Genomic DNA, 22,375 nt, shown 5'->3' on the forward strand with positions numbered 1-22,375 from the left:
TCATTTCTATCTTAGAAGAACAAAAATGTTTACAAAACCAGTCAAGCAAAAATGGTCTCGTTAAATTATTTTTTAAGAAAGCGACCTAAGAACTAGCTCATCCGACACAAAAAAATGGTCCAGTGATCTGAATGATATTGCATAGAGCATACTCTACACTTTGACTTGGGCATTGGTTTAACTTAGAGCCACGATTAAACCTTTCAGAATAACTTGGTCTGGTCTTGTGAACTTTTACGCATGGACATCCACTAACCACCATCTGAACTTTGTAAGGAACAAGCATTTCAGATGAAGGAACAACTTAATTATCATGATGCTTCTGAGGTTATGAAATATATGTTGATATACAATTATTAAATGAGGATTGATCCCTGTATTAAGTTGTTGGCAATAAAATGACGATTAGCTAGAGAACTTTCAGAAGCATAGTATATTGATAGTCAATCTTGTTCACATAATCAGTAGCTGACCATTTAATTCAGCTACTGACCGTGTGAACAAAATTGTATTGATAGTAGTACTCGAGTATGATCCATTCCTAAGGTTTTGACTTTCTAAGGAGGCAATAATGGAATACAGAACCAGGGAAATATAGAATCCAAATTTGTGCTGATGGAATACTAATATGGTGGGAGGTTAATTTGGTTGATATGGAAGGAATACTAATGTCTAATGGAATACTCATGCCAAATAGTAAAAAGGTTCCTAGTAAAAAAAATGCATAATTTTGTATTATATGCAGTTTGAGTTCCTCTTGGTTCACGGAACTACTGTAAGTCTATAACTTATATGTGCATGCTTACCAAGCCAGAGAAATGCAATGATGTTTTAGAAATCTCAAAATGAGACTTGTGATTTCCGTGTAGCCGGTGTAGGAACCAAGGGTGGGATTGCCTAATAATTGATGCTGCCACTGCCACTGCCACAAACATAAAACCATAATGCAATAACCGGGATACACCATCGAGAATCACAACTCCCAAACAGTAAAAAGACTTTACCCTAAGTTCTACTGCTGTTGTGAGTACACATTGGTATCCTATTCTTCCCTGTCCAAGGCATATTACGTAACATCAAATTCAAAACAAAGAGGTGCAGAACTGCAAAACTATCATACCCAATTGGACTGGACGCAAAGTACCAATCTTCCTATTGAAGCATAGCTTTCACAAAATGAATGCGAGAGAGAGAGAAGAGAAAACGCCTCAGAGAATCTAAGTATCTCCACTTGTGATTTAATCACAGCTTCTTAAGAAAATAAGAACCGTACTGTGACCCATGTGAACTTCAAAAACTGATTTACATTCACAGCTTTCTTCATATAAACGCCCACTTGACACACTGGAACTGGGGCCAATTCTTTGCCACCACAAATCTAGAAGCAGAAGATGTTGAGACTAGTACATAACAAATTCAACAAAAACTTCATGTCTGTCAGACCTGGAGCTCTTCAGTTTCACAATTACTATTCACCACCACAGAACTGCCTCCCCAACTCTACCTCCTCAGTCACTCACTGCCCACACCACATTTGTTCTTCATGATATAATGTGCAAAAGCATAATGCAGCAACTAATTCCAACATTTTAATGTCTGCTTAATGTCACAGACCTAGTCATTCGGCTGCCACACTCGGTTCATGTGAGGAGCCAATCTTATTCAATGGGGTAATGCAATGGTTTCGCCCTACCTTGTGCTCATCAGGGGATCGGCTTCAAACCCCAACCAGTGTATAGAGCGACATATTCCTTTTTTCGACGTTAAGTTCTCAACTAGCGACAAACTCTCAAAACTTAACCGGGTCGCTTTGTTTGAACCATTTGGAAAGGGCAACCATATATCTCAAACACTCCTGATCCTGGAACAATTCCATATATGCATGAAACTCATATAACAGCGACACCCACGATAAACACTCCTGAAAATGGGACGTTACATACTCCCCCACCAAATAAGGTGTACATCCTCGTACACGGCATCCACATTGTGACACGTGTATCTCTCATACGCCCACGATGCCTGAGAAACGAAAGGAGTTCCCAAAGATCACCCAACTATGCTTCGTGTCGGATCTCTCGTTCTGGATTTTGCGATGGACCCTCGTGGAGCCCCCTGTATCTTAGGGACATGGCGACACATGTGAGCGTTTGGCGACACATCGACAATGATGTCGGGACGGCTCTGATACCACTTGTCACGGACCTAGCCATTCGGCTGCCAGACTCAGTCCATGTGGTGCTCCATCCCCATGGAGCTAGCTTTATCCAATAGGGCAATGCACTAGTTTCACCCTGTTTTTGGCTCATCAAATGATCGGCTCCAGACCCCAACCAGTGTGTAGGACAGCATATTCCCTTATTCGACGTTAAGTTCCCGACTAGCGACAAGCTCCAAAAACTTAACCGGGTCGGCCTGTCTGAACCCTTGGAATAGGCATCCATATATCTCTCACACTTCTAATCCTGGAGGCATGAAACTCATATAACCAGCGACACTCATGATAAACACTCCCGAAAATGGGACATGGCACTATGCTTGCTTCAATGTTATAGTTGTGCATTTCATATCCAACATCTCATTCTTTCATATGATACAAGATTAGGATTTCAACTCGAGCCAAAGTAACGCATACCCTACTAGCAAACAGGTATAAAATCAATGTACAAATAAAATGGAACCCAATCAGCATGAGATGAAAAACCAACTACAGTTCAACTTAACTAACCAGTCTAACTTGGTGCATGGACCATGATAGCTCCATGCCTCAAAGTCTATAATTGGTAGAGAAACCAATTATCACCCTCTTTAAAACACATTAAACACATGAATGGGAGAAAACCACATCAGAAAGCAATCTCACATTATATTTGATATAGTTGGAAACATCAGTATCAAGACTGGCATCATAAGGTGCAGGTACGTTTGACCAATTTAATTAGTCATCAATAGGATGCTGGGTACATAAACAAACTGTGAAGACAGATATGGGATGAAAAATTGGGGTTACATTTATTTCCAAAGAGCATGAGCTCATTTTCCGGTCATCCCTACCTAAATATGGACAGAGGCTAATTCCGAGAGGACAAACTGAAAATATAGATGATTAGATATACCCCTCCCATTGATATTGACAGAAGAGCCATCAATGGTTGGTTCAATTCACCCGATCTCTTCTCTTCTGGAACTATCCCCTACACTCTTGAACAAAAAACCTGGGTTTAGACTCTAGGGACTGATCAGCGAGTTCGTCATAGATAGTCAGATGACATTTCTTTACATTGGGTTATGAGGTTGGTTTGGGTAAAAGATGCCTGAGAAACTGCGGGCCCCGATGCCCGATATTTGCCTTGCTTAGGGAATCACTTGCTCCCATTCATACCTTCCCGAAAGGGGCGTATCACTGATTATGTCAAAGTTGTACCTGCACAAAGCAAGAAAACAATACATAAGGGGGGTCTCATGGTATTTGTAGGTGCATATAGCCCACCATTGCAGCTAAAAAGTATGACCAACTAAAATATATAGAACTAACAGAGTGAAAGTAACCTACTTCTCCATAAAGAGTTTATGTTGCTGCTGCTCAGCTTGGGCAAAAAACTCATCCATATCTAGTGCGGTTGGAATATTTCTTTGTGTAACATTTCTAACTCTCTGGTGATTTGCAATAGAACTTGACCGCCTAGTTGTAGAACCGGGAGTTCCAACAGTATCCGAGTTCCTTATCAAGCTGCATGGCGTGGTTTCTCGGGTACTCCTGTATAACCATGACAATTTTGATAAGGTCTTTGCATTAAATACTAACCAGCATATGGAAAACACCATACAAATCTTCTTCCCAGATGATTAACTACTCTTTGCTTTTTTTAACATAACACTACTATGCTAATGAAACAAACAAGTACACTTACATGTAACAAACATGACAATTTTAGTGACACAAAAATAAAAGAGAAAGACTGCATTGAATATGGCAAAGCTTCAAGTTGATCTGCAGCTCTTTTGTCACCAACCACTAACATCAGAAACATAGAGCCCCACATAAATATTTTCAAGGCTAACTAGGCCCCTTGAAAATGATACATGATTGCTAACACAAATGAAGTGCAGGAGCTATTGCTGTCAGTACTGTAATAGATAATTTTATTACGTTTTTACTGTCCAACTTTTCAGCAATGCTGGGTGAAAACACAATCAAGCTGAAAAATGAATTCTCCACAACACCAACAATAGTTTCACTCTTCTCCTGCTATGTACTAGCAAATGGAAACGATATTTCACTAGATAAACAAAAACTTGAGTTTTAACTAGCATTGCATAGCTAACTCACAACCACTTTCAAAGATGTCAAGTTGTCTACACAATTAGACTCCCCATCTCTTTCACTAGTTTATAAGAAGGAAAGAAACAAACCCACTTTCCTCGATATGGAAAGTTTGCTTTTTTAACAGCTCTGCCACACCTTTGTAAACATAGATTGATTATTCGTTAAAGAACTTTCTCAAAGGTCCCTTTTATAAAAGTGAAATCATAGAAGCTCAATCAAACAACAGCAATACCACCAAAGGAAGAAGAGTTCAATCTATGTCTGTGCTACAGAAAGAAAATGAAAACAACCCAAAACACCAACAACAACAAAAAAAACGTTTAAAATGCAATACCAAAGTACATAAAAGCTTTCAAAACATTCAACCCCTCTCAAGAAGTTGATGGAACTCGAGATTTCAAGCACGAAAAAACCGACATTTTTCATTGTACTAATGTATAAATCAAACAACAGGGAACAGAAGCACACGCCAGAAATGATAGATCTTTGAAAACTCCTACACATATTTTAATAACAAACTAAAAGAAAAAGAGAAACAAACACCAATAATGATCAGAAATGACTAAACCAACCCAAATGTGAGAGACAAAAATAAAAGAGCAATTTTTTTAATAAAGAAGCCGAGAAATCGAAAACCCAGATTTGAATTAACAGAGAGAGAGAGAGAGAGATTATACCTATCTCTGCCCTCAAAATCCAAGTTGTTCTCCCCAAACGAAGCCTCCTCAGCTTCAGTGGCGACATTACCAAAACACCCCTCCTCCTCCCCTTCCTTCTCCTTGGGCCTCGAAGTCACCGGCTTGGATTGGGACTGGCTGCGCAGCGGCGGCTTCTCAAGGCGGCGGCTTCGGAGCTGGAGGTAGTAGAGGGAGGACGAATCGGAGTCCTGCTGTTGTTGTTGTTTTTGGAGGGCTAGGGTTTTGGCGCGGGTGCGAACGCCGAGGGAGGACTGAGGTGAGATGGAGACCTCCATGACGGCGATGTCGCCAGAGATTTTGGATTTCTTCATGTACTTGCCCATTTCTCCCTCTCGAATTCGATTTTGAATTCTCTCTCAGAGAGAGAGAGAGAGAGAGAGGGGACCAATGTTTTAGTAAAAGGGGGAGAAAGAGAAAAGTTAGGGTTGGGTTGGGGACTTAGGGGTTTAGGGAACAGTACATTTTATACATCCACATTCCCCCCCTCTCTCTCTCTCTCTCTCTATGGGTCCATCCCATTTCTTCAAAGAGAATAATTTGAGATTTTTTAGAGAACAATTGAGATTTTTAATATATATATATATATATTTGAGAGGAAAATTGAGATTTTTTATTTATGAGAAAAGTTATTAGTGGATTGTTATGTGTGATCTAGGTAGGTAACAACGTGATGAGATATTGTTCGTTTAGTGTGGGTTAGGATCATGTTACGTACATTTTCAGTTTTGCATCATTGTATTGCTTGATGTTGTAGCACAACATCGTTGATTTAAAGTTCACCTGAGAGTGTGTTTGAGGAACTCACTACTTAAATTGCATATTTCTTGGATAATCTCATGACTGATCAAAGCATGTACTCTAAGTCTCTAACGCTACCCTTGGCTTCTATTTTGTCAAAGCTTGTTAGAGAACAAGGGTCTTATATATTAAGGACTCTCTTAGTCTCTTATGTATTTTAACCATAGGAATGTTGGTAATAATACGAAATTCAAACTAATTGATAGTAAGTTTTTAATTCTGTAATATTATTACTTACAGTATTGTTGAAATTCTTCCTCTTGATTGTATGGGATAAGCATTCGGACCATAGAAACGATTTCAGGATATCCTGTATGCCTTAGGATAAGATTGAATCTTTGGCATGCATGAACATGAACATGTGTCTTCCAGTTAACTTCCACGCTACCTATACTTTCTTCCAATTGTCTCAAGTCCAACACACAAGATCCAACTCTGTTTTTTTTTTTTGTAAATCCGATAATCTAAAATTGCATAAGGATGTCTTAGGTGAACATTACGTGTGTGTATATATATATGAGAAATTCTATGGCGCAGCGTTGCATACTATACATACTTCTAATCCACCATTCATACACCACATAGACTCCACGTGCATTATATATATATATATATATATATGGAAAATTCTATGGTGCAGCGCTGCATACTATACATACTTCTAATCCACAATTCATACACCACATAGACCCCACGTGCATTTTAAGACACTTTATCTACCGTCTGATTCAGTATGTATGGTATGCAACACTGTACCATAGACGAATCCATATATATACCATGATATTGGAAGACAACCAAAATGGCGAGGACTTCTTTTCTTCTTTATACAAATATGGGCAGGATTTCAAAGTAGAATTGAGGTAAATTTAATGTAGTAAGCGTCATCAAATCAAGTATTCAAAGTTTCAACACACTCATTATAAGTCTTCATTCTTCAAGTCAAAATTGAACTAAATTGAACGCATACACTTTTATTCAAAGTCTTCAAGTACTGTCTTCTAGGTCAACTTGGACGATCGAAGGAGGAAGGAAATCTGAAAATTTGAAAGAAAATTCCTCAGACTAAGATGTCTCCAACTCTCTTTTGTTTAATTAGTTTAGCACCAGAAGAAAAATAAAGTGCAATGATCTTGTGAAATCTGAGTAAGAAAACTTTACTTTCTCAGCTTTGATGATAAAGGAATCTCCCACCGTCACTAAAACGGCGAGCATGCAGGTGATTCATTATTTATTATATGCTTAAACGACTATCAATATTATTATAAATCTCAAATTTCACATCAATAAAGAACGCACTAATTTAGAAATTTTAGAATTATCAAACAACTTACATATCATAAATACATATTTTTAATAGATTTTTGTGTACCAACACATACAATTGTGGTTAAATAGAGAAAATAGCGAGATACACGTTTGATTCCTGAATGATAGAAAATGAGTTAGTTAAAATACTTTACTAACATCAGGAAAATTTGGCAGTTTGGCTCTCCACCACTGGAATACATCCACCAGAATACTAAATCTCTGAAAATGGTTTTACGTACCTACTGAAATTCCGACCAAAGGATCGAAACTATCCTTTGAACTTCTTGTTCTTGTAACCTTCTTCAGGTTTCGTTTTTTCTTTGCGATGACCTTGGCTTTAGGCTTTGAGCATTTGACCTTGCATGTACTAGTGTATACGGTATGCCTACTTTGATTACACGTTTTTTCTTGTAATCTTGTGTAATTGTTACAGATTCCAAGTTGGTGCAAACTCACTGACAGCCGAAGTTAAAAAACGAGATCACTAATTACCGAAAATATAGTAGTTCTCCAATGCACAAAAACTCTTTTGATATCTTGATTTTGTACTATTAAATGCAATAATAGATATTCAGTAATGTTGGTTTACATCTTATGGACGGATGAGCCTTTAATTTGGTTGAGCCTTTGAATTCTTGCCATTTGTATTGCCTTTTGAGTTTCAATCAAACAAAGTTCAAATTTAGAAATGTGATTCATAAAATGCTTTGGTGTGCCGAATATAAACTTGTATGAGTAAATCAAAATAAAATGATTTTTCAACAACGGTCTAACAATAATACAATTCTTTATAATCAAAGTAACCGAAACGAGAACCATAATTAAATTAGTTAATAAACTCAAATCTCTCTTGGTCACCTTTGCTCAAGTGGCGATAATCCATACACAACCGTAGCAAACTATCATTCTTCTTCTCAAAGAACACTGGTGTACTCCAGGGAAAAGTATCGGGTATAAATTCTTAATCAAGTAAATCGTCAATATGATGCTAAAGTTCAGATTTTTGGAATGGGATAGTGTGCTCTTGAGCTTCACTATAAACTCCAATATCAATCCTTTTAAATAATTTCAAGTTTTCGACCAAGACTCGTTACATCCGATCTCACAGGATTACAAATGATGAATATTGTGGACTGAAGACGATTGTGACCGAAAAACGACATGCTTATTTCAAGCTGCATGAATGCTAGACTTAGTTTAATTATTGTTGTGCTCTTGTTTATGTTCGTCTTTTGTATATTTTATCATCATCCTGTTGTCGGTTAGATTTTCAGAATATGGTGGACTTATATATCATGAGCTCAGTTGTATTTTATGAAAAGTGAATGGAGTATCCTTTAATAAAAAAAAAAAGAATTACAAAGGATGATTATTTTGTCCTTCTGCTGAAAAGAAAATGAAGAAAATACAAGTGAGGTTGGTGCAGAACTGCAGGGGAAAAGATCTTGGAGCCAAAAGCATCAGTGCGTACGTGGTTTCTGGGAGTGCTAAAAATGATGTACCCGATTGGGGATGAGTATAATAATCCCCGACTTTAGCCCCTGAATTTATGGCTTTTTTGTGTGTTTCAGGGTGATTAATTACATATAATTATACGGGCATCCCGAGGGAATCTTTTTTCTTTCCCGCGATAAACTCCCGCCAAGATTGCCGCTATTCCATTGGTCCAAATGTCCGAGTCCAATGCCGAAGGGAGAACTAGGTCCCTCACGAAAGGACCCGCAAGACTTGTATAGTAAACTAAGATGATTCCTCTACGATGCACCATGGTGACGATTGATGACATGAGGAAAACCTTTTTTCATTTTTCTTTTCAAATAATATGATTTGAGTAGATTGAAGAATGAAGAAGCTTAATTTGCTCATTTGTGAATTGTGATTAAGGCCACAATGAAAATTGACGATTCATAACCATGATCGTTCTCGTTAATCTTTCAATGCAATCGATCCAGAGAAGCAACTACGTACTCAAGAAGAAGAAAATTTTATTTTGACCAACTCAATGTATTCTAACATTTTGTTTATTTGTGTAATTGATTTGATTGTAAATGTAAATTACACTTTTCATTCTATAATTCTTACAATCTATTTCGTATTTTGAGTATCTTAAAATATATCTTTACCAACTTCTAAAATTTAGATTGGCTAGTGCCAACAAAGAAGTAAAGCTCTCTCGCTCTCTCCTAAGGTTTCGACCGCATAGGGTTTTAAAGTCCTAGCTTGTTTGTGATGTGCAACAGTTCGCTCTCTCTCTTTTAAGTCTCAACATCATCTTGTCGGAGATCTGTTAATAATAATAATAATAATAATAGTCGCACAGCGGATCTCCGATAAGGAAAACTCATATTTGCGGGGCACGGCCGGAGATGCTATCGTCTCTGCACAACTCTCTATAGAGGGCAGGTTGTTGTCCATGAAGAAGAAGCCGAAATTGAAGTCTGTGATTCGAACGAGTGTTCATTTTCATTTCATTACCATCAAGATGAGGGTATTTCTTTTCCTGATAAAGTTGCTACTCACCGTTCTTTGAGTGCCATTGCTCATGTCATTTCACGTATCCGCTATTGTAAAATTCAAGTCAGAAACCAAGATCTTTCCAAAGTCTTAAATCAAGTTGAGAAACAAGGGTTTCATCAAATATCAATAAATGGTGAGCTCACACTATTCTTGTTATTTGTCTCCCGCATTGAGTCAGTGACCTTATCAAAGAGGAGGATTGCATGTGATGAAGTGACCGCCTAAGCCCGTGACTTTGGGGGGCATTTTAAGACTGTTCCCTAACCTTTTTTTGTTCACCCTATTGGAATAGACATCAAACCTATTGATATACATTTTACTTACTTTGGCATGAATTTTTCAGTGTTTCGATTCGATTTATCAATTATACTTTGGCAGAGCCTTCCGTTCAAGTTTAGTTGGTAATTTAGCGAAACATTGACAGAAATGGATGAGCTAATTACGATCAAATTCAACAAACTAGAACTGAACTGTTTGGCTCGTAATCTGTTGCGATCAGCCGGATCTACATTGCTGAGAAAATCAAATTTAGTTGCTGATTGGATGCAGAACAGAAGAAAAGGTTGCTGAAAAAAATAGGGAACCCGACAATAGAATAGAAAATCAAACGAGCAATGCCCACAGTAACAAGGCTACTAGCATGGCATTAAGTCATTGAGTGTGAAGAAGTTTATTCCTTAAACCCTCGCCTTTGTTTTGCCCAAACTCCCAAGGGAATCTCTCCTATAAATTCCCAAAACCATGACCCAACAACATTTTTGACACCGTCCTCTTCTTTTAACTTTTACTGCAAAAAGTCATGTAAATATTCCCTGCCATCCCCTAGCCATAGGGGCTTCAAAATCTTTCAGCACCGCCGTACAAGTGGCTGACGTGTGACTGCTCCGCCCAGTCGTCCACCTTCCTGCTCAACTCTTCCCGCCCTTTTTATTTACCTCTGCTGTTGAGAGTAAAAATTTTAAATTCGATTTCAATCACGGACGCCGTGAAGGTGGCGTCACGCTTGCGTGCTCGCTGGGTTAACGAGGAAAGGCGGTGCATTCAGTCACTGACGCCCTCGCCGGTTCCAGTAACCCGGTCTCGACCGGCCAATCAGGGAGAGTGTGGTGTTTTTCTCTGTCACGAGTTGGTGAAATGATTGAAATGACGAAATATTCTCCAAGACTCCAGTCCTTGATGTTCATCATGAACATTTCGTATTTTCTTTTTCTTATCAAAATAAACGACTTGAATATTACGGAGGTAACTGAACCTGGTTGGCTGGATCCCATCGCGAGATTCTATGTATCTCTGACGAGAGTATATAAGAGAGTTGTGTGCTCTGATGACTTAAAGCAAATGAGGAAATTGAACGACTCTACGATGGGAGGTAAAATGTAACTAGCCCAATGTCTTATATCTGAGTGAAGTTTTTGTCACGAATCATATAATAAATTCAATAGATTCCAGACATCTCACTTGTCATGTAACTTCACCATCGCTAAAATTGCAAATTGCACATAACAAAACAAACCTTTTCCAATTTCAAGTACTCTGTACACTGCTAATGTATTCTCAACTAGTCAATGTTTTATATCTTGCATCAACATCATGAGTAGTAATCTATAAAGCTGTACAAATTGATACACTTCCTTACGGACCTTTGCCATGATATAATCCTGGGAAAAGACATTATTTTTCAGCATAAGGAAGCGACTCAAAGCCAAAGAAAAAACCTCAAATGTCTGCACTCAAATAGATCCTGATTCAGAGTCATCTCGATCATCATAGTCGATTTCACTACTGACATTCATGGCAACGGAGAGTTCTCTATTCCTCTCACCTTCCTGTGCAATCTCTGACATGTGAGCCAGTAAAACAGCAAAAGAACCATCTAATTGCTCACTCAACATCCTTACCCGACCACGAAACATGTTGCAACTCATAAGGTCAAACTGGTGGTCTGCTGTATGTTGCTGATTAAATCGACCCGGAAGCTTGGAATTAGTATTATAGCAATCAGTGCAAAGGTCAAAACCAATTTTCTCCACACAATCTTTACACTTATATCTATCCCCAACAATTGGACACATCTGTCGAAAGAGATACATATATGTTATTATCCTGTGTGATAGGTGATATCGGTAATGAGAAGCAAAGACAATTGAAAGCAAAAAACAACTAAGGCTCAAACGGGTAATTATCTAACATCAGTGATCAGATCCAAATTTATGCAAGCATAGATGTTCTTGTATAAAGACTGTTTCATACAACATCAGAGATTATTCTGTACCCAACTCTAAACCCTTTTCATACTAAATGCATGTATAGACAAAACTATATGAAAATGTACAGATGAAGTAGAACCAAAATTCCAAAAGCACAAAGGTCTTTCCCAAGTTGTATCAGTTACACTGACCAGACACTTTAAACCGTCATAAAGCAAAAAAATCATGCATAGGAGTGGTGTACGGTATTTCTGGTTATTATTACATCCTAGCTTCTTATGGTCCTCATCATTTATGTTACAAACCTATCTGGTTAGTACTTCAGTGGCCACTTGAAGTGCAGAAACTATCCAAGATGGAGAAGGAAAAAAAGATTTTCCAAGTGACGATGCTTATGCAATGCTGCCACAAAAATGAAAGCTTCAATGTGCAAAGAAAGAAAGAAGTAAAGAAGTAAACCCCGCAGTAATCACAGCCAACTCCAAAGTGATATGACCACAATGATGGCATCTCTGTTTCTTCACTGCTTTTGCTTTCACCTATAAGTAAATTGCAACACCATCAATATCAAAATCGAAGATAGGATGGGTGCGTAAAGAATGAAACAATATAGCCAATAAGCTTAGAATATGCATGTTAAGCAACTCTTGACCAAGAGCAATAGGTATAGAATGGACCTCTGTCCATTGTTAATAGTAATTCAACAGAAGGAAGGCATTGATGCAAATTTTGATTAAAATAAGTTTGAGACCTTTATGTATTATTGCTTTTCATTACAATGAAAACCAAGCATAGTAGGAAAAAACTTTTCATAAATCATACTTATTGGTCAGTTGGCCTTCTCAGTGAAATAATTCGAGCATACCAGTCAGGTAACACACTTATGCATACTTAAAAGTTACAACTACAAGATACTCATATCTGAGAAGAAAAAGAAATTAATACAGCCTATTCAAACAACATCTTTTAAGTATTAACAACTACCATTCTATAATGCATTCTCCCCTAGGAACATTAAGTGCCTTGTTTCCTTATATCTATGTTAGACTAGATATATCAAAGTAAAAATAGGTAGCACAAATTTTAAGCACAACATACAATGTTTAAATTATGAACGGTTTAGTATCATATCATACTGCATCAAAGAAAGAGAAAGAATTGAGCATTCAGTTGACATACATGTAGTTGTATTAACATGCTTAAGCTGTACATCGCCTCTTCTATGTGCAAGTTCTTCAGGGAACTGTTCGACCAAAAAGTTTTGAAGATCCAGACAAACTTTTGGATACACAGTTGGATGGAAACTTGGACAAACTTGACATCTCAGCTTCTGTTCATCTTGGTTAATGACACAACTTTCACAATATACTGCACACTCAAAACAAAGTAATATCAGAATAATGGATACTAATAGAGTGAGGATCGGAAGCTGATAAGAGTATGAAATATAAATGCAACTGCAACTTACCATGGCCACAGTTAAGAACCACAGGACGAAACAGTAGTTCTTTGCATGCAGCACATGGTACATCTGCAACTGAAATGTGCTTGGAACTTCCACTCTGCTGATCGGAATTCTTTACTGTAGCATTCTCCATTCCCTCATCATCTCCACAAGCATCTGCCCTAGAAATCACCATCCCATTCTTCTGATAACACGAATCAGAAACTGTTTCCTCCATATTTGCATTCAACTCTTTGCTTACAGAGTCCCCCCGCAAGTCTAGATTAGCTTGCGAGCTCCAAGCCTGAACATCCAGCTGTGGCGAGAAGTAGCCAGTTTTCTCCTCTTGTTCTGCAACAGGTGTAGGTAACAATAAAACAAAATGACAACATTCTGTCAACTGGCCAGGGTGGAAACTAACATAATAACTCTCAAACAGCCAAAATTTCAGACATTATTTTCGATCATAAACTCGAAAAGTAAAATGTATAACTACAAACAATGATCAACACGGTACGAGGGGCAATATTAGTAGAAAGATCAATTAAAGAGCACACCTAGAGTTTGCGATTCCCTTCGGTTGTAAGCAAGAGGATACAACTTGAGCAGTAAGCAATGAAGCAATAGACAGATAGACGGAAAGTGATGATAGGAATGCCTACAAAGCGGACAGTGCGATTTCTGTTCGGAGCTCATCGATCGATGCCCGCACCAGAAACACGCAATGTGGCCACACGCTGCAACCAATCAATCCATTAAAAAAAAACCACAATCGAAATCAGAAACAGTTTGCACCAAAAGTGAAGCTAATTCAAAGCAAAGAGAGCACCGACTTACAGAGCACAATAGGCTTGTACAGAAGATCCCTGCACAATGAAACCGAGATTCAATAGAGTGCACAGCGGATTGATTCGAGTATCGGAGAATTAAATTGAGAGCGGATGTAGGAAGACTTACAAGCACACGCAGCAGAGGAAGCGCTCCGAGAATTCTTCCGACTCGCCGTCGCCGGCGTCGGAGACGTGGTGATGTTCCATTGAGAGAGAGAGAGAGAGAGAGAGAATGGGGGATGGGGTTGGATTAGGGATTTTGTAGCTTCAGAGAAGTCAGAATCGGGGTAACTAATCAGAGCTTCTGGAAGAAGCCGCCTTTTTAGTTCGAATTGTATTAATCTACCGTCAAATCTACCACGTGGCATTCATTGCAGGTCCAAGGTAAAATTATATTATATATTTTTTACTAAATAGTTTCCTTCTGTACACGAATGAATTTACAGAGTCTACCAACCACCAAGACTACTAATTCGACGTTCCCAAATACATAAATTAGTCAAACCAGAATAGACGAACTCAAATCTGTAAAGATATTAAGGTGGGATAATTCGAGTCTTAAAAGATGAGGTAATGTGGTTTGCCATCTTACGATCATTACAATTGTAGATGATGGTATCGAGATCCTTTGCTCTTCTACCAAACAAATCTTTGATTACTGCATTCTACTATGTAAAACTAGTAAATTACGTCTCAACGGTTTGATATAGTACACCGAGAAATGATCTTAGACACGGACACCTTGCGACATATATTATTCTAGTTATATATTAAAATTGTTTGACTGGAGATTGTTAAGTACTATATATGATATTTTTTTACCTGATTAGAACTGCTTATGACTACTTAGTACTTGCTATAATATATATTATGCTCACATGAATTCTAAATATCGGCTACCACCAAAACGGCAAAGCCTCTCCAAGAGCCATAATAGTCGAGTTTACTTCCATAACTTGACGGAGCTATCATGACTTGCAGATGCAACCATTCCGGTATCCCGTGATTGAGCTAGAGCTGAGATTATATTCTCATGTGCTGGAACAGTCATGCTCTTATTCTCAGCCATGTTCCACAGCTCCAAGGACTGCATCACAAATACGAAAACAACTGTTAGCTGGATCAGCCTTTATATTGTAGCATATCTCAGCTGACATAGATTTGCCACATTGTAAATGCAGTCACTACAAATGTCATAGTATGCATGCATATTGTTGTTCACGATGTTCTAACTATAACTCACCGAGATTCCACCAATGACCAAGAGAGTTGAATAACTTGGATGAAAAACGCACGAGTGAAACTCGTTCCCGTTAGAGCCAAGCTCCTGAATACACTGTCCTGATGCTAACGACCATATCTTCACCAAACTTTGACTGACTGACGCCACATAATCTCCATTTGCATCCCAACAAATGAAATTTACCATTTCAGAGTGCCCCTGTGATTGAGGATTATGATTAGTCGTCGTATGAATTGAAATAAGGAACAATCTAATCACAAGTTCCTAAACAAAGAGACCAATCACATGTCACAGCTAAACAGCCCAACAACACTATGTACACATGCATGGTACCTGGAATGAGTGTATTTGCTTGTCAGTTTCGACATCAAAGATGGAAACAACTTGATCTGATGCTGCTGCCAGTAGTTGTCCAATTCTTGGTTGAAACCTAACTTGTGCAGTAGCTCCCTACCCAAACAATAAAGTTAGGTGGGTGTTTCATGAATGCAAAAGAATTCAATACTTAGTACTAGATGTTGGAAGATTACAAACCTTCGAAATGCGAGCACAGGAGAATGGATTAATATTCCAGTAACGAATTTCATTGTCGCTATCACAGAAACAAAATAGATCGGTCTTTTTAGGGTGGAAGTCAAGGGACATAACCGGTGAGTTATGTCCTGTATATGCTTGGAAACAATAGTTTGGCTGCCACATTAAAATGCATACGAATTAGAGCAATTGTATATCTAATATAACAAAGGATCCAAGACGGCATAATATAAATAATTAAAAACCAGGTTCCTCAGAGGCGAAAAGTTCATAGGTGTAACATACTAAAACTGATGGTACATCAAAGAGAGTGAAGAAAATTACATTGGCTGCATCCCATAATCGCACAGTTTTGTCAACTGAAGATGTAGCTAGCTGAGAGGAATTTGGTCTAAAACGAACATCCGTAATGACCAACTTGTGTTCTTCAGGCGTGCTCTCTGTCTGCAGGGTGTCCATGTTCCAGAGGACAACCTTATAACAAGCACAACATTAATGATTTTATGTCATCTATAAGCCTCAACATTGATAATGACTTTTCTCATACACATATAAGATACAAATACAATCTACCGAATTGGTAATCAGTATTTCTTAATTACTTCAAGGGCTTCACCTCTTCAATTTTTTTTTAAAACTTGTCGCACAGTGCTCAGTTGCAATGGAGCTTTCACCTTGACGGAAACTATGTGAGAGTTTTATTATATCTTCAAAACTATGTGTATTCAGTAGATGATCTCACTCTTGACGAAATGAGATAATCTATTGATATTTTTGTTATAAACTAAAAAACAAATACAAGACTATATACGGGGTATGAATAGTGATTGAAAGTTCAACAACCATCGCTAATTTGCTTATCAAGGGTACACAAAACACCGATAAGACAAGCTCAAATGCTTACCAACAACATGGAACTTAAACACGTCTGTATTAAATTATCGATCCTATATGACTTGGTAGTTAGTATCATAAATATGTTTACAAACACTGATAAGACAAAAGCTCAAATGCTTACCAACAACATGGAGCTTAAACACATCTGTATATTAAATTATCGATCCTATATGACTTGGTAGTTAGTATCATAAATATGTTTACCTTTTTGTCATGTCCAGCACTAGCCAGCAACTTCCCATCCGTAGAAAAGTGACAGCAGGTAACTTTGCTGCTTCTTGTCCTAATGCAACCAACTTCACCAAAGGTAAATCCTGTATCCATAAGTGAGGCCATGCCTTAAAAAGAGTGAAAAAGCAGCTTTTCAGGTCTCCAAGAGTCCAAACGCAATCTTATATGAATGAAGTTACCTTTAGAAGACTCCTTCCGTTGCTCACTAGGACTCTGCTTCACTGTGCCGTACAGATCTCTCCCATCTGCCCCATCAGGTGACAAAAACGATTCCACATTATCTTCTAAGGTACCAACATCTCCAAATCGTTCCATGTCTTCCTGCACTAGGACATCAAGCTATTAGAGAAGATATGTTCCTTCATGACCATATTCCTTCTCTCAGCATATTACATATATACAAAGTTTGTATCTCAAAACATATTGAAGTCTCAGCAAGAGAACCATGTATTGTACAAAGTACAACGACAGCATAATTCTTTCATGGGGAGAACTAAAATATAATTGATAGCCTGAGTACTATATACACTATCTAGAGAACAATCAGATATCCTGAAGTAAAAATATGGAAAGCAGCACACTGGCAACCAATCCCAGTATGCACTCATATAGTCATATGAAGAGCAAGCTTATGACATCAAAAAGGGAAACTTCAGTTTACAATTTATATTTATTATCATACCAATAAGTGGGACGACGAAGGAAGACCTCCTGCTCCTTCACCATACATCATCATGCTTTTTGGAATGTTGTTAACATGCTGCAGACTACTCACAGTGTTGATTCCATCGCCTGGTGTGTGAGTTGATGCTGGAGAACCAGGTGAACGGCCCACAGTATTCCCTGTGTTGTTGCTGTTGGCAGGTCCAGAAGAAGAGTGTTGTTTCCTTTTCCTGTTATTCTGCAGAGAGGAAATAGAAAATAAAAATAAATAAATAACTAAATAACAGCAATACACAAGGATCAGCTAGGTTATATAATGTAAAACAAATGTCCTCGTTGAAAAGGTATATCTAGAGGCAGAAATTATCATTCTTTATATGGATTTTGTTTTGTCAAACAGCTCATATCCAGTAAGTTCAAAGATGTAGCAATTACTGTCATTTGCCAACCTTGTCTCCCTAAGAACAGCTAGGAAAAAAAAAAGGACAGATAACAGACAACCTGTTGTAATGGCTGCTGCTGCAATTGATCGTGCTGTTGGGAGGAAGACTGTTGCATCTGGGGCATTTTAATCTGTTGAACACCAACCAGGAGAAGACGTTAAGACATTTTTATTTGTTACAAGACGTTAAGACATTTTAGAAACACTAAAATTAATAAACTCAACATTACACGAAACCAAAACACCAAACCAGTGACAAAATTTCATCGTCACAGAAAACATGTTTTACGGTACAAAAAAAACTATTTAACATGTTTTACATCTTAAATAAATAAAACATTTGGTGAAAGCAAACAGGTCTATTAAGCTCTTTCATATATTGGGGTTTTGGAAACAAAAAAAGAGTGGTCAGTATACAATCACTATTTATAAGCTCTTCGGAATAATTACTGATCGATGTACAATAATTGAAAGTTTTACTCATTTTAGGACCAATATGTCACATTGCAAAACAATTAAAAGTAACAGACTACCATAATTACGTAACATCAGAAAAAAAAAATCAAATGTCTGTGGATCATATGCATCCTACTTATTTCCTCTAATAGTCTCCAACATTCAAAAAGTTACCTTTGGTGAACTCGATTGCATTGGAGATTGACCATCTTTCGCATTCATGCCACTCCTAGGCAATCCAGAAAACCTACGCGGATCCATATCTCCATAGCTTGCTGAATTTCCAAGGTTGTTTTGTGCCTGAGCCTGGGCTTGTGCCAAGACTTGTTGTTGTTGAGATGCTAAAAGGAACTGACTTTGAGTCTGAAAGTTGGATTTCTGTACTTGTACTCCCAAGTTTGGCCGTAGTTGGTCGATTCCCTGAATAATGTAGTAGTATCATAAGAGACAAATAAACTTATATATAAGAAACCTCCAAGATGAAGGAGACGTATATAACTTACAGTTAGAGGCCAACCCTTCAACGGAAGACCTGTAACACCTTGATTCAATCCTGAAAGGAGAACAGAAGCATTCATATGTAATATATCTTATAACAACCCATCATTTAAAACATGATTGAAGTTGTTCCTCAAAATATAGGATTAAGTATTGCTACCTGCACCACCCAATCCAGATTTTGACTGTAAAATTGCCTGGCCATAAATTGATGAAGGATCCATAGGCAAACTTCTCTGAGTTGTACCTAGGTTAACTTCACTTTTGATGTCCTACAATCTCCAAAAGTCCACATATTATACTGCTTAGCATGCTAGAGCAGAAAAGGTAAAGACACTATATATAAAGATTTAGATAATGAAATTGCATGCAGCCTTAGAAGGGAGAGAATTTCAGGCAGTTAGAATGATTCTCTCTGACCTTCTCGATCTATATAGCATATAGTTTATAGCCTGAGTACTTACAGTGGTCAAAGGATTGCGTGCTTGCATTTGATGCAAAGCAGCAGACATGTTTCCGGAATTGCTTTGGGTCAACTGGCTGAATCAATGAGAACCAAATAGATGGATGACACATTCTGGTCAGACAAGAAGAAAAAATGAAGCTCATGTAAATATTAAGACTTTAGAGATGTACCCTTGTGCATTCGTAGCTGATTTCAGAAGGGCCATCCTATTGGCATCAGAAAGACCAGGGGATGGTTCAGCATCCATCGAGTGAGGGTGTTTCATGCGTTCTTCGTACATTTTCATTGCCAGAACACTAGCTGAAGGTTGCCCCATTACCCCTTCAGAGTTCATGGCATTCAAAGCACTAGGATCTCTATGCTGCAGCTGAGCATTGCGCTGTTGCATTATCTGCATCTGCTGCATTTGCAACTGTTGCTGCTCCCTCGTCTTAATTTGCTGCGCCTTCATTTAATGGAATTCAGAGAGAAAGATTAGCGTCCAAACAGTCTTTTGTTTTGAAAAAAAAAATATTGCCAAGTACGAAATCTACATATAAAAATAATTGGCAGCGAACCTCAATGTAAGCCGCAGCAGCCTCTGAGTGCTTCTCATTTGTCCTTGCAATGAATATGTCCCAGAATACAGACCACCATTCAAAAAGAAATCCTCCTGGTGCATCAATTGCTGCATGTTCAAATCTAAAACATGTTTATACTCGAGAAAATCACCCAATATATACCACGTATTCATTTGAAAAAGAACATTCCACAGACACATGCCAAGTAGATTCTTGTCAATATACAAGAAAGAAGGCGAACAACTCAAAAGCGCTACATCAGTTACAGTAATTATTACTCACGAATTAAGAAAGTATGAAAAAGCTGACAGCATTACCTACTGGATCTGTAGCAACCTTCCCTTCAGTCATAAATGTATTTGCAGAAGCAGTCAATTTCCTTTTCAACAGATAATCATGGATATAAACATCAAGCCTGTCGCACAAAACAAAGTAGCGTAAATATCAAACTGATGATCAATTCACAGCACGAAAAAAGAAAAAAAGAAAAAACATTCAAATAGCCAACACAAACTAACAAACCACATGCACATTAATATAAAACAATCTGATACTCACATCTTATCGGCTTCCCAATTACTCTGCGCCATGCTTCTCGTTTTCGGCAAGTACAATCCAAGGAATCACTGTTTGATCTGCACATAAATGACACAACATCACACCCCCTCATCCACCTATAACCAACCACAACAGCTTCAAAACTACACCTTATCACCAGAATTCATAAATTACTTCATTAATTTTCGGAATTATCGCGGAATTTAGTTCAAATATCTCCATCAAACACACTCAGATTCTTCAAGCAACTAAAAATTCACATCATACAAATTCTTCTATCACAGTTTTAACACAATCAAGTTCCTCATAAACCAAAACATAGAGTCGCGGAATTCCAACGGTTCTCATCGCAATTCAGCTCAAGAACTCACCAGCTTGACGGATCAAACCCTACAGCGCCGTCCTGGAAGATCTCCGCGTCATGAAACCCTAGCGCGCGGAGCTGCATCAAACCAAAGAAACAAACACCGAATTCAGCAGAGCTCGAGCTAAAAAAATACGCATCGGAGAATCAGAAATTGAAAATTGCAGAGCGGAAATTGATCTGTGAACTTACTTGGTGAATTGAGGAGGTAGAGAGATCGAGAAGGAGAGTGTGGAGGTTTTGGAGTGAGAGTGATGTTGAGTGCGAGTGAAGTGGTAGCAGTAGTAGAGAGAAGGAAAGAGAGAGGTTTAGAACAGTGAAAGAGGAAAAGAAAAGATATTATTATGAGGAGGTCTGGAGCCGAAGCTGGAGGGTCGGGTGTCCTGGTTGTCTGGGAGTTGGTAATTTGGTATATTGGAGGCGTAGCTGGTCCATGTGTTAGAGTGAGTGACCACATGTACGTGGGGTTACCAACTTCCGATGATTTAGTTGTGCCATTTTATTTATTTATGTATGGTATGCAGCGCTGCACCACAGACGAATTCTTATATTGTGCCCTTTTTTTTTGGGAGAGAGGACTTTGGTGACGTAGAGTGTGTAATATAACCTAGTATGTCTGGACTCCGATATACATTCGATAGTTGCGGTGGCGACTCAAAACTGCCTGGTTAGTTCAGATAAAAAGTTATTGCATGATGCGAAGGGTAAAATGTGTTCATACTGATTTGAATGTGTGTACATGTGGTGAGAGTCGTACTGAATAAAGAAAGATGATATGAAAGAAATAAATAAACCGATTGAAAGTAGAGTATTGGTTGTCTTCTTGAATTAGAAGTTGTTGACTAAGGGCACACTAAGATCTCAAGTTAGATTTTTCACGGTGGTTACTGTGCTTGATAAGGTGAAACTGTTTAACAATTGTAAATTTTTATAACAAATTCGGAAAACTGAATCAGGATTTTCTTACGTATTTACCATATGCATAACAAATTTAAAAAACTGAATAAAAGAAAATTGATTCTCATGTGGTGTCTTGGTTACCTCTCGACCGGTAATAACTCAGTAGTGATCTAGTTGGATGTATGGAATGGTTTATACATGTTTTTCATATCCTCTCTTCAAAAACACGATCATAGATCTTTTTGAGTTGGTAACTATCATTTGATTGGTAATTATCTTTAACGTAATTGATATCTAGAAGCCGCTTATGCGCCTTTTATCTCTTTCACACAACTTGACGTATTTTTTGTACCATAATCTGTGCTTTGACAAGACTGCTACTACATTTTCGAATGTCAAGATGTTATTGCATTTCTTCTCTCCTCTTCCTC

General features: G+C 38.0%; 3 protein-coding genes across 3 annotated transcripts; all 3 read right to left on the reverse strand.

Moving 5' to 3' along the window:
• Positions 1-2,846: 2,846 nt before the first annotated feature.
• LOC126783350 (cyclin-dependent kinase inhibitor 5-like) lies at positions 2,847-5,413 on the reverse strand. The gene is made up of 3 exons (XM_050508806.1): positions 5,005-5,413; positions 3,554-3,757; positions 2,847-3,424 (listed from the first exon to the last, which is right to left on the reverse strand). Exons 1-3 carry the CDS (start codon positions 5,346-5,348, stop codon positions 3,355-3,357), a joined length of 618 nt encoding a protein of 205 aa, XP_050364763.1. The 5' UTR covers positions 5,349-5,413; the 3' UTR covers positions 2,847-3,354.
• A 5,690-nt stretch (positions 5,414-11,103) lies between these two features.
• On the reverse strand, positions 11,104-14,586 carry LOC126782212 (E3 ubiquitin-protein ligase PRT1). Its single transcript, XM_050507421.1, has 7 exons — positions 14,260-14,586; positions 14,140-14,168; positions 13,860-14,039; positions 13,327-13,653; positions 13,038-13,226; positions 12,318-12,397; positions 11,104-11,723 (listed from the first exon to the last, which is right to left on the reverse strand). Exons 1-7 carry the CDS (start codon positions 14,337-14,339, stop codon positions 11,382-11,384), a joined length of 1,227 nt encoding a protein of 408 aa, XP_050363378.1. The 5' UTR covers positions 14,340-14,586; the 3' UTR covers positions 11,104-11,381.
• A 64-nt stretch (positions 14,587-14,650) lies between these two features.
• LOC126782211 (transcriptional corepressor LEUNIG_HOMOLOG) lies at positions 14,651-21,387 on the reverse strand. Its single transcript, XM_050507420.1, has 19 exons — positions 21,237-21,387; positions 21,052-21,122; positions 20,681-20,757; positions 20,440-20,537; positions 20,120-20,229; positions 19,733-20,007; positions 19,561-19,636; positions 19,257-19,368; positions 19,102-19,151; positions 18,773-19,018; positions 18,202-18,273; positions 17,720-17,938; positions 17,217-17,358; positions 17,011-17,120; positions 16,234-16,383; positions 15,910-16,065; positions 15,709-15,825; positions 15,376-15,573; positions 14,651-15,219 (listed from the first exon to the last, which is right to left on the reverse strand). Exons 3-19 carry the CDS (start codon positions 20,710-20,712, stop codon positions 15,076-15,078), a joined length of 2,307 nt encoding a protein of 768 aa, XP_050363377.1. The 5' UTR covers positions 20,713-20,757; positions 21,052-21,122; positions 21,237-21,387; the 3' UTR covers positions 14,651-15,075.
• Positions 21,388-22,375: the final 988 nt, after the last annotated feature.

Source organism: Argentina anserina, chromosome 2, assembly GCF_933775445.1.
Source record: "Argentina anserina chromosome 2, drPotAnse1.1, whole genome shotgun sequence".
Classification (NCBI taxonomy): Eukaryota; Viridiplantae; Streptophyta; class Magnoliopsida; order Rosales; family Rosaceae; genus Argentina; species Argentina anserina.

Excerpts from the sequence above, each read along its gene's own strand:
- LOC126783350 (XM_050508806.1), bottom strand. The coding sequence starts at position 5,348 with ATGGGCAAGTACATGAAGAAATCCAAAATCTCTGGCGACATCGCCGTC. Across the intron at positions 3,758-5,004 it reads GATTTTGAGGGCAGAGATAG|GAGTACCCGAGAAACCACGC; the intron begins GTATAATCTCTC and ends ATGGTTATACAG. Across the intron at positions 3,425-3,553 it reads CATAAACTCTTTATGGAGAA|GTACAACTTTGACATAATCA; the intron begins GTAGGTTACTTT and ends TGCTTTGTGCAG.
- LOC126782212 (XM_050507421.1), bottom strand. The coding sequence starts at position 14,339 with ATGGAACATCACCACGTCTCCGACGCCGGCGACGGCGAGTCGGAAGAA. Across the intron at positions 13,654-13,859 it reads AAGGGAATCGCAAACTCTAG|AACAAGAGGAGAAAACTGGC; the intron begins GTGTGCTCTTTA and ends CACCTGTTGCAG. Across the intron at positions 11,724-12,317 it reads TTGGCTGTGATTACTGCGGG|ATGTGTCCAATTGTTGGGGA; the intron begins GTTTACTTCTTT and ends CTCTTTCGACAG.
- LOC126782211 (XM_050507420.1), bottom strand. The coding sequence starts at position 20,712 with ATGGCGCAGAGTAATTGGGAAGCCGATAAGAT. Across the intron at positions 17,359-17,719 it reads CTTCGTCGTCCCACTTATTG|GAAGACATGGAACGATTTGG; the intron begins GTATGATAATAA and ends GTCCTAGTGCAG. Across the intron at positions 15,220-15,375 it reads TGGTCATTGGTGGAATCTCG|TCCTTGGAGCTGTGGAACAT; the intron begins GTGAGTTATAGT and ends TTTGTGATGCAG.